General features: G+C 49.3%; 1 protein-coding gene across 1 annotated transcript in view; it reads right to left on the bottom strand.

Moving 5' to 3' along the window:
* Positions 1-11,466, bottom strand: part of LOC119107457 (thyrotroph embryonic factor) — a 43,987-nt gene extending 32,521 nt beyond the window's left edge. The window contains exon 1 of the mRNA XM_037230901.1: positions 11,315-11,466. Coding sequence (XP_037086796.1) covers positions 11,315-11,429 — 115 coding nt within the window. The 5' untranslated portion in view covers positions 11,430-11,466. The remainder of the gene's footprint in view (positions 1-11,314) is intronic.
* Between the last annotated feature and the right edge of the window lie 574 nt (positions 11,467-12,040).

The following is a 12,040-nucleotide window of genomic DNA, read 5'->3' as shown; positions in this document are numbered from 1 at the left end:
GATGCGTGAAACCCTTGCATTTGGCGCACAGCTGCCGACTGTGATGCATTTTGTAAACAAACCAAACTTAATGCGTGCGAGCAGCTGGAGTCGCTTGGGTTCTTGGGCTTAGAGGTACCTGGCGCCCTTGCTCTGTGCATACATAGACATGATTCAGATGTAGGTGAGGCAGGACATAGCTATAGGTGTCCAGGTTCTGTGGAGCCTCGTTTATGCTTGGTGATTTCAAGTGAGCTCGGTTTTGCATGACATCTGAAAACCTCAGAAAGGAAAATAGGGGTTTGGCATGTGCGATTAGATAATGTCAGGCATGAGTGAAAAATTCACAAAATATGGGGAAAAGGCGTGCAAAATTCCTCCTCATAGGGTGTTGCTTTACACCCACAGTCGGCAATTTTAGGACACTGTGATAGGTGTCGGCTGGCTCTGCGCACCACCAAGCTGCGCTCATGTAAACATGCGGGACATTTTGATGCAATTTATATTTGGGTGTGAATGAACTTATAATGACTTAATTCTGCCTAGGCCTATGTTTGCCAGAGTTTGGAACTTATAGCTTCCGCAACTTACTCAAAGTAACGGAGTGAATATTACTTAGCTGCTTCCTTCTCGCTCTTGACGAGTTAGGTCCTCATAAGCAGACCGCATCTTCCGACACTATTTGTGAAGCGAGAGCGATTGGAGGAAACTTTTTGGACACAGACAACAGTTTTGATCCATCGCCCAGGGTTGTCTAATGCTACGGACATAATCCACACATGGGCTGCATGATGCCATCATGCTTCCAGACATCTATCTAGTTTCAAGCACTTAATTTGCTCTTTGACATTTATGTACTATTGTGGCGGACCCTTGATCACCAATTTTGATGATTTAATAACATTCAAGATACAGCGAGCACACTTAACAAATCGACAGTAAATTATTATTTGGCGCCGTAAAGACAAGATGTTAGAGCTAAGCCAAATTGCAATCGCTTCGCTGCTAACAACAAACATTTCGTAAAGCTTTTATTCACGCGCTAGCTTACATAGTTCCCAGATCCTCGGGTCATCTTGTTCATATGACTTCAAAATATGTGCATTCGACGTAGCACATACGTCGTCAATGGGTGAACAACCTCAACAAAGATAAACTGATTGCAGCAACGAAACTAAGGTTAATTCACCATGATTTTATCCTCCCTGCTTATCCCCATATCCGTCCATGGATATGGAGGGCATGCCTCTATACCCATTGATCTAAACATCTATATCATTGGATCTAAAGCCTCCACTCGGCAAGGGTAATTATTTACGGGATAATGGATCTGGACATGAACACTCGGTTCAGTCAACCACCGGCTCGAACAGGAAGGCGATCATCTGAAAATGTTGCCCCCGACAGTATCGCGATTTATCCAGATATTACCCTGATATGTCAGGATCCTGGCACACCTCCTTCCTGAGGCGATCCTAACATACCTGCCACCATTCAGCTCTGGAGCTGCCCATGGTAACTGTCGTCAGAATGCACTACGATGGTGGTCAAAAAGCCACCAAATTTCAGTCATTCAGTCGAAACGATCTGATGGCGAGGTGAGGAAAATGGAGGAGAGTTGAATCACCCTCCGCATGCAAGTCGGGCTCGTGTAAATAATGCACATGTTGACGGCGTCAGCCTTAGGACGGTATTTCGCAGGCCGCTGGGGCCGCTCGATCTTGGTATCCATGACGTTCGTCACCGGCTTACGTCCCATGTAGGCTATGGTGGGAGCCTCCCGCAGGAGAAGCCAGAGGTGCGCGGGCCGGGCTCGGAGACACGTCTGTCACCCGCCCTCCGCATGTCCGATGTGAGCGTGGCACATCGCAGGCTCAGCACCGCCCTTCCAGTGAGCAGCAATGGTCTTTTTATGTAGGCAATTTTGGCGCTACGGCGGCGCCTGGATATTTTCGCCGCGGCGCCAGGGTAATTCGGTGTTACCGCTCCCTTTTGGGATTAGGCCACGCCATTCGGGAAGCGTGCAATCACTTTGCACAAGGTTCAAGCAACTGTGTGAGTTTAAGTGGCACGAAAACGTCATATCTTTTGGAATTAAGGTCCACAAAACTGAAGGCTTTGACATTACTCGTTTTATTTGTTTCTCCATTCAAAAACGGCTTTTGCATTGAACGGCGAGTCATACAGTTCCATCATTCCAAAGTTATAAAAATTCCTTTATAATTAATCGACAATCTGTTGCAAAAGAGGTTGCCCAACTATGGCAACACATTAACATTTCAGCCGTTACCAAGCTATTCAACTCCTAGTTGAGATGCACAAACACAATTTACAGCACAAAAGATACAGTGTTACTTTTATGGCGGTGAGCAGGGAGTCCAATGAGGTTTCTCCCGCAGGAACGATGACTTGAAATAAAAATTCTGAACTTTTCAGAGGGACTCGAGAAAATTGGTGTTGCTGATCAAATCGTGCGCGTCTGATCTAATAATGTGTAAAAATAACAAGAAAATTAACACACCGCCTTTCATAGTTACGATATCACCGATCCCATGACCGGGTGGAATATTCATGCTGCTGCGCATGCGCGTCAATTGAATTCGGCCAGGTCAAAAGCTACACAACCATTAAATCACGAAAGAAAGCACATGGGTATTGATAGTTTTGGAATAAGCTTCGTGTGGTCCATGAGAGCATATACTTTTGAGAAGTCAGCCATGCACAGCGCCATCATCATCAAATCAGGAATCCGCGCTTTTACAAATGAAGTGTAATACGTGTAATTTGTGCCAATAGATGCATTAGGTTTACTAGAAGGTTTGAAGTACAACAGTTGCATATGTTTCCAAGCTGTCTACGATCAACATTGGCACTGACAGCTTCCAGGGTTCACTTGCCAGCAAATAGATCCAGAGCTTTACTTAGTAAGGATGCACTTCAAATCGCACGCAGATCGGCTCATTCAGTCACATGCATCCTCCTCGATGTAGAGTCAGGGGATGGGCTGGGGTGGAAGGGGAGGGGGGGGGGGCGCTAGGTGCGTTCCACTGGGTAGGTAATCCTCAAATGATACTGATTAATTAAAAATGCAAACAAGTGTCTTCATAATTCTCAGGTAATTTCGACTTCTACTTTAAATGGGAGGTCGCCTGATGCCACCGCACCACCTGCTATGGTGCTGACGAGTTCCTGTGCATATGAGGTTCGAGACGTGGCACCTCAACAAATGATGTGGTTAAAGCAAGGTGTGCAAATCGGGCGGTATACGAAGATGATCTACTTTATGGTGGCAACTGGATGGCTGCCATTTACATATGGCTTTTAATATCAACAGTGCCGACACCAGTTCAGTTACTAAGGCTGGCTTACCGATCCCATTCAAACCACACATCACCTTGGGATGACAGCGTCATTTGGATCATTGCTTTCCATTGCCTTTGTTTGCAGAACTTGGGGCATTCGTTACAGCCTACTGATTTAGAGGAAACTTGATTGTGCTCATCATCTTTCAGGTTTGTTTACTTGGTATTATATATCTGTTTTAGCTCCTAAGACAATGCACCCAAAAAAATGAGTGGTAACACATTGTGAATGGTTACAGAAGGGTACTTACATGTAACACAAGTCGTGATCAGCAAAGGGTGCAGATCCAGGTACTTGTAAGTACACCAGCTGCAGCAGCTGCACTTCCTATTTTAATCATGCAGTTTCCATAACTTTCAAGTACATTGTGGCGATAATATTCACACAAACAGCATACCTTTTGGAGTTTGTGTCAGTTTACGCCGGTCGTAACCAGTAAAAATCGATAATAACCACAGTGGCAAAAACTTATGTCAGCTGGTATGTGTGTGTGTGTGTGTGTGTGTGTGTGTGTGTGTGTGTGTGTGGGTTGAGAGCCGGTAAAGATGGGGTTTAAGACGTGTCGTAACATAATCAAAACGGCCAAAACAACTGCCTTTTCTATCGACTTCTCATGTGAACAATGGGCGCCACCGACAATGAATATCAAAGATGAAGTTCCGGCCAGCAAACACGAACGTTAGCTATTAGGTGCAAGTTTAATTTCAAATCTGAAATAGGATCCGCACATCGTTGGATCTGTCCAAAGAGCATCATTCTCTTTGTACATGTAACCACGGCTAAGGCGGCCCGGAGCTATCAAAGCCGCGTCACTTCATCCGTATATGTCGTTTGTACGTCCAGCACACTATCATGTGTAGGAAATCGGCCGTAAACGAAATGGTCTGTTCTGAATAAACAGGCACAGTGTCGGGTCATGGGGACGTGTATGCATGCTTGTGCGTGCGCGTACTTACCTCGTGCGTACATTCACCAAAAAGATGGCGGACGCAAAACGTCACAACCTGGATCTTATATGTCTTTGTTTTTAAATAATCAGTCCTATTGTTCACGTGTGTATGCATGCTATCTTCCAAATACCACCGCAACTATAGTTCAGTCTATATGGCTGCCAATGTCAATCACGAGTGTCAGCGTTGTCATCTGCCGATGTCCTGCACGAGTGTCAGTGTTGTCACCTTACACACCGCTCTGAGTATTCCTCTCCTCTTCATCATCCGTGCTCTGCAGCTGTCTGCTGAGAGCCTGGCCATGGCTGCTCTGCGTCAACTGGTCTTTGCCTTGGTGGCCAGGATCGTGACACCACATCGCTGGAGACCAGTCGCGTGTAGAGGCGCACCGAGTGTGTGCGTGTGTGTGGAGCTGTGTGGGGGTGGGGGATGGCCAACAAACACGGCACCAGCGGAAGAGAGCAAACTGCGATCCTTCCCAAAACCTTGCACTGACGTGTGTTAGCAAGACTCCACGCCGTTCTTCAAGCACTGCTGCGTTCAAAAGGCGATGCTCATTCGGCATCACTTGGTAAAAGAGCAGACGACAAGCATACTAACCATGCTAAACAGCGAGCTCCGGGCGCGGTCCTGAGCTTTCTCTGCGGGGCGGCGCCTCATCGCGCCGTGTGGGGCGGAGCCCACCTGGCTGGGGAGGTCCGCCACGTCATCCCGATCCCTCCCCGGTCCCACGGCATTAGCGCTTCAGCAGGACCTCCTACCGACAGGAGTGCTACGACATTACGTCTACTGTCGACACGCAGCCATGACATTACGTCTGCTGTCAACACTTAGCTACGACATTACGTCTGCTGTCGACACGCAGCCATGACATTCGCGCTGCGCGACGAACCTTATGCTGCAAAAATTTAAACTCGTCATTTCTTCCACTGCAAATACTTATACTCGTTGCTTATAGGTATTACTTTTATTGCAAAAACTTATTAGCGACATAAGCGCCACACGACAAAAGTTCTCCTCCAAAAATTCAAGCTCGTTATTACTTCTACTACAAAATCATATGCTGTCATTACTTGAACACGACCTCACTTCTACTGCAAAGACTTATCCGCGCCATTAGTGCTTCAGCAAAGGCTTGTGGTCAAGTCTTCGCTGCAGAAGTAATGACTGCTGTACGCTTTGCAGTATGCATTTTGTCGCGTGTACATGTGGTATTCAAATGGTGTCTACGATTTAGTAGCAGAAGAAATGTCGCGTATGACCAAAGACTGTTTACATTTTTGCAGATGTGATCACGTGATGAATTTTTAAAGTATAAACTGTGTCGTGTAACACTCATACCGTGTCTAAGCCTTTGCAGTTGAAGCAATGTCACCTAAAAGTAAAGTCAGTATAACGTTTTTTGCAATAGCGGTAATGTGGCGCATGACTGATGTCGCAGCACTCCTGCCGGTAGGAGTTACTGATGCCGCAGCACTCCTGCCGATGGGAGCATGACTGATGTCGCAGCACTCCTGCCAGTGGGAGTTACTGATGTCGCAGCACTCTTGCCGGTGGGAGCATGACTGATGTCGCAGCACTCCTGCCGGTGGGAGTTACTGACGTCGCAGCACCCTTGCCGATGGGAGTTTTTGCCGCAGCACTAACGTCGTGCCACCATCCGCCCCACCGCCATCACCGGCTATAGCTCCGCCCACCAGCACGGTGCCCATTACCACCGAAACCCCCACCGCCATCTTCGGCGTACACCGGCGGCCTGGACGGGGCTCGTGGGACCACCTGCCAGCCCGGCGCGGGCCCGCACTTCGGGCCTCCGCGGTGGGGACGGAGCACCGCGCATGTGACGCTCACGCGGGGAGGGTCCACGCAACAGCGTTGCGCACCACGAGGCGCCGACCAAAATTCCGAACGACGTGTGGTTGGGTCCCAAGTTTTCATCCTCGAAACCGCTGACGACTGGTGACCACCACCGGATGAGATTCACTAATACACTTCGTTTGTTTTGACAGGCACTATCGTCCGGGGGGCAAATATCAGCTGGTTTCAAATCAGATCAAGGCTACCTTCACGTGGATATTCACGGCACGCCAACTCTCGCCATTTACGGCGAGTTGGAAAAAGACTTTCTACAGAAGGCTTCTGTGTGCGTCTTTTGAGGGATAGCTGACACAGGCCCAGAGAACTGACCGCAGCTACAGTTTGGTCGCCTTTCGCACCGTATTTTTGGCATTAACGTGGTACAGCCTGGCAAAACCCGCTGTCAATAGTGCTTGATAAATTCCCACATACCGACCCGCCATCAATAGTGCTATATAAATCTGCACATACCGACCCGCCATCAATAGTGCTATATAAATCTGCACATACCGACCCGCCATCAATAGTGCTATATAAATCTGCACATACCGACCCGCCATCAATAGTGCTATATAAATCTGCACATACCGACCCGCCATCAATAGTGCTATATAAATCTGCACATACCGACCCGCCATCAATAGTGCTATATAAATCTGCACATACCGACCCGACGTCAATAGTACTAGAAAAATCTCTACATACCGACCCACTGTCAATGGTGCTAGATAAATCCCCACACACCGACCCGCCGTCAATAGTGCCAGATAAATATCCACCTACCGACCCGCCGTCAATAGTGTCAGATAAACCCCCACCTACCGACCGCCGTCAATAGTGGCAGATAGACCCTCACGTAACGGCTTTGTAGGTACTTCGTTCCCAGGTCTAATAGACAATGTATCTATTTCCCGTTGCCCAAACTTCGCAGCCGCAATGGTGGTGACAGCGACAGTGGATGGGTGGATGGATGGATGGATGAAAGATGGAGTCTCACAACGGTCTTCTTGTATGTTTTCTTAGCGCATCGTATGTTTTCTTAGCGTGTCGTCGAGTGGTAGGCATCTTAATGGAGGGGAAGTCTTATCCATATCACACAGTGGAGAAATATAAGTAAATAGGGCAGTGAGTGATGAATGACGGCTTCCATTTTTCATACGTTCAATATTGCTCCTCAGATACATGCCCAATTACTTCATGGTCATAATTTATTTTTAAGTTGATAGGGAGTTTGCTTTGAAACGGACACGCCGCTTCTGACAGCGATATATGCTGCGGAGACAGCGTACATTTTCAGTTGTTTAGTTCTTGGCCACGCAGTAATGCTTAGTACTGCTGTGCACAAACATATCGGTGCGGTGTAGATGTTAAATGGACGATATTGACTTACATTAACTTATCAAGACATCAGACTTAAGTTACAAAGCTCTACCAACTGGCAACACAAGAAGCACAAACCTTGCTGGATTGAATAAGCTTTTTAACAAGAAGCAATAAGCAATCTGACACCACCGCCGTCCATCACCACGGTTGAAGATTTGCAAGTTGGTGAACTAGAATGAGATAGAGCCAGATGAGTCATATCTATAGTGGATCGAAACGCACGATGAGCGGAAATAGGTTCTCCCGATCACTGAGGAAGCTTTTTCTCTCATGGGATCAAGTGTTAATCGCATCGTCGATGTGGCTTAAGTACAGATAGAGTTGTTGTCGGAACCCAACAAGGATGGCTTCTCTTCCGCTCCTACAAATATTACCGCCAATGAACGAACACCCATAAACCAATAGCCATCCCGTGCGTTGTTCAACGAAGCTTGTGCCGGATCTGCTGTGCTTGTTGCTTTGGCAGTGACCTAGTCGTGACTTGATGACATCTGGTCCAGTTTGATGTCATCTGGTCCAATTTGATGTCATCTGGTCCAATGTGATGTCATCAAGGCCGAAAATATCAATATTTGCCCTGTGCTCCGCTATTGGAGCGATTGCTGCACCTGTACCGCATATTAGGATAATAAATAACTGTAAAAGATAATGCAACACATTCATCGTTCGGGTAGGAGTTCAGATGGAATGTGATTGAGTACCGTTGAAGGGCGGAGCCACCGCCACCTCCGTGCGTGTGCTGCCCTCCCCCCCCCCCCCCTCATGGGAGAGGGTCGGTGCTAATCTCCGTGCATTGCTGCTTCACGTGGCGTGTCCTGCGCATGGTTTGTACATTGCGGAGTACATACATGATGTGTGAATAACGGGAAGGAAATAAAGAACACAGTACCGAAAGACAACGCAATAGGTAGGTGTACGTCACTGGCCATTGTTGTATAACTGAGGTGTGGTGCTAGGGTTACGAGGTTGCGCCGGATTAGGTGTAGACTGCGCCCGATCATGTGCAGTTCGCGGTGCTGGATGAGATGGTAGACTGGAGCGCGGCGTACGTATTGCATGCTGGCTCGCAGGACAGGACCCGGGGCAGGGCGGTGTCCAACGGAATCGACGTAGTAAGTGTTTTGTGTAAGATGTACAACTAAGGTAGGTTTCTGGAGGAGGCAACGAGCTTTATACACAGGCAGAGTGAAAAATTCACTATTTCTCCGGTGATGAGCATAGCGCACTTGTGCAGTTTTTAAATCGATGAAGGGTATGGCCGAATACATTTTGCATTTTTCGTCCCTGCCTAAGATTTGAGCAAAGACAGTGCTATGTATGAACTAAATAATGCGGCTCGTATCTGGCACCCGCCGCATTACACCAATGACTTGATAATTGGCGGCCAAAAGCTGCGCCGGTGGACCGCCACTTGCCCACTTTTCATGAAAGACAGAGTTTCTTTGACGGAAGCAGGAAAGCCCTTAAGCACCTGTGTTTGGTATCATTAGTCCTAATGATGAAAAGAACCACCATATAGCGGGATAACTCCCGCTATATGGTGGTTCTTAGGGTTAAGCAACGACGGTCAGAAATCGTCACGATGCATTATGCGAAAAAAACAGCGTTTGAAGGCAGCGCTCAGGGGCGTGAGGCTGGCTCGAATGGATACAAGAATTGCACGAATGCTGAACATGTACACGCTTCTACGGCGCAGGAGAAGTATTTGCAAAGGAAATTTAGCAGAGATGAAATGAATATAGACATGCTGTAACAGTCAAACATCTTGACACCTTGATAACAAACACCTTGAAACCTTAAGCATTCTCATAATCATGCTCATGATTGCTGGGCGCCGCCGTTCAACTAACACCTCCCGGTTATCGAAGTTCGGATAATTCCACCATAAGATAGTCTTTCCAACGTGTTGATCTGGCTAAATTAGCTTAGTTTTGGCGCAGCTTACCTGGTGGCTGCGTGGCTCGCCTCCCGCCGCATGAGGCAGTCTATTGGCCATCTCATTACGGCTATCAAGTCATTGTAATCCCGGCTTTCGGTGAGATGCCAAGCTTACAACGCCAGTCCTGCCCTCATTGCTTTGATCGGTATTCTTTTAAAGCTAAAACGTCGTTTCACAATCCACAATTTCCTCACAGATGTTGATGATACGTTTGTGATTTTGGATCATTCCGGAATTGGAACACGGCCTCCCCTAGGTCTCTGCATACATGACGTTAATCAGAGAATGCGGTATTTTTCTTCCCTTCAAGCCGGCACAGCACACCACGGCGATGATCGAAATACACGAGGAAATCAGCATCCTAAGGCGTCATCTAACATCACCAGGCGTCCCTGAACATCGCTCAATAACGAGCACGGCAGCAGCGCTTCATGGAAAATTAAATCGTGCTACAGATTACATGCGTTCGAGCGCACTCCAGCCAAAGTGTATGAATAATCAGGCTTGGAGCCGTTAATCAGTAAAGGTATGACTCTTTAGCACGCCTTCTAATATAACGCAAGCTAAAGGTGCACTCTACCCAGGTGATGCGTGACGAAACCCACGCCTGTGCAGGGAATCATTAGAAGCTCCCTCGAGAGGAATGCTCCGTTTTAGCGAAGAGCGGTTGTCGCTTAAACACCCCAGACGACGACTGGTGAGACAAAGACGCGCGGTGTGGAGGCCGCTGCCGGGCAATGCGGCCCCAGACAGTGGCTGACGAGACAAAGACGCGCGGTGTGGAAGGCCGCTGCCGGGCAATGCGGCCCCAGACAGCGGCTGACGAGACAAAGACGCGCGGTGTGGAGGCCGCTGCCGGGCAACGCGGCCCCAGACAGCGGCTGACGAGACAAAGACGCGCGGCATGGAGGCCGCTGCCGGGCAACGCGGCCCCTGACAGCGGCTGACGAGACAAAGACGCGCGGCGTGGAGGCTGCTGCCGGGTAACACGGCCCCAGACAGCAGCTGGCGACGGAAGGACGCCCAGCACTGAAGCCGCTGCCGGGTAACATGATCGCTGAGCAGAGAGGCCCCAGAATGCATTTGCGGCTTCGCGATCAACATCAAAGACGTGTGTCATCTGGTTCCAGAGGGAAGCTGATATAAGAGCGTGAGCTGCTAATGCAAACGCAGCGATCCCCGATGTGCAACTTCTCACAATTTTGTTATCTGCAGGCAACAATGTACGTTAAACTTTACCACATTCAAACAAAGTTTGGTTTGTAAGAGTGGCGACATCTAGATGTGATCGTGGATGAGTGCCGCTACAGGTGGTTGAAACTAGTCAAGATTTGAAGAAGAGAAATCATGTTAGAGAGAAATAATAAGAGAAACAAGAGATATAAATATCATGGCAGGGATAGCGCAGCAACAGCACCATGCAGCTTCAGGATATACATTTAAGCACTAAGGCAAAATACACATTCCAAGGCAAGGGGCAAATCACCCAGGCAACATTTGACACTCTTGATTTTTTGGAACATCTGACATTTTTTACCAGCTCTTGATGAACATCATGGCACTAACACTGTTCTGTATCACACGTGCCTATATCACCACTGCCCTGTATCATTTGTGCCTATACACCACGTGCAATCTTAGCCCAGATATACATCATCAAACCGCAAGTCCAACTGTTGCAAATCAATTGTTGCAAACCTATAAAGCAAATGTCACAGCCACTATCGGCTCTGCATTTACGCCAACAGCAAGCACACGCGTGGCCGCCCATGGGCTTCGAATGCTCTGAGGCCCAGAGAGGGCGGACTGGCCGACTCTAGCCGGCGCTGAGTCGGGGGCTGACCTCTGAAGACGGGTGCGGGTGGTGGCGGCGGCGCCGGGTACCAGTAGGGCCACGGCGGAGGCTGGTAGGGGTGCGGCGCACCCAGCAGGCAGCGCGGGTGCCGGCGGACGTCCATGGCTGCGGCGGCGCGCGCGCCCGCTCAAGACGCCATCACCCACTACGAAACACGACGACGGCGTTGGCGGCGGCGACGGCGGCGGCGGCGATAACGACGCCACGGAGGCGGCGCGCGCGGTCCTCAGTACGCTCGATACACAGCGCCGACTTGATGACGCAACGCCCGGTCGCCGACGCTGTCGGGACCCGGCACCGACAAGGCACTGTCCTGCGCGACCCGGCACTGACCTCGGATTACTTCGCGCGACCCGGCACTGACCTCGGACTATCGTGCGACCCGGCACTGACCTGCGCGATCCGGCGCCGACCATAAACCGTCCCGAATAACCTCCTGGCGATCATCCCGGATGGTCTTATGTGACTGGCACTGGCGCCCCGGACTGGCCTGTGTGACCCCGTAGCGAAGCTGGGCTGTCCCAAATGACCCGGAAATGACTTCTGACCGTCCGGATCGACCCGGCACTGACCCCGAACTGCCCGACATGACCCGACGTCGATCCTGCACTTTATGGTGTGATCTGGAACTGATTTCATGGTACGGATGTCAGTGGCCTGATCGGATTTTAGAGTCCTAATAACTGAGATACGTTTCGGCACCTCGATCCATAC

This window comes from Pollicipes pollicipes, unplaced genomic scaffold, assembly GCF_011947565.3.
Source record: "Pollicipes pollicipes isolate AB1234 unplaced genomic scaffold, Ppol_2.1 Scaffold_6686;HRSCAF=7923_pilon_pilon_pilon, whole genome shotgun sequence".
Classification (NCBI taxonomy): domain Eukaryota; kingdom Metazoa; phylum Arthropoda; class Thecostraca; order Pollicipedomorpha; family Pollicipedidae; genus Pollicipes; species Pollicipes pollicipes.
This window is presented reverse-complemented; position numbering and strand designations above follow the sequence as displayed.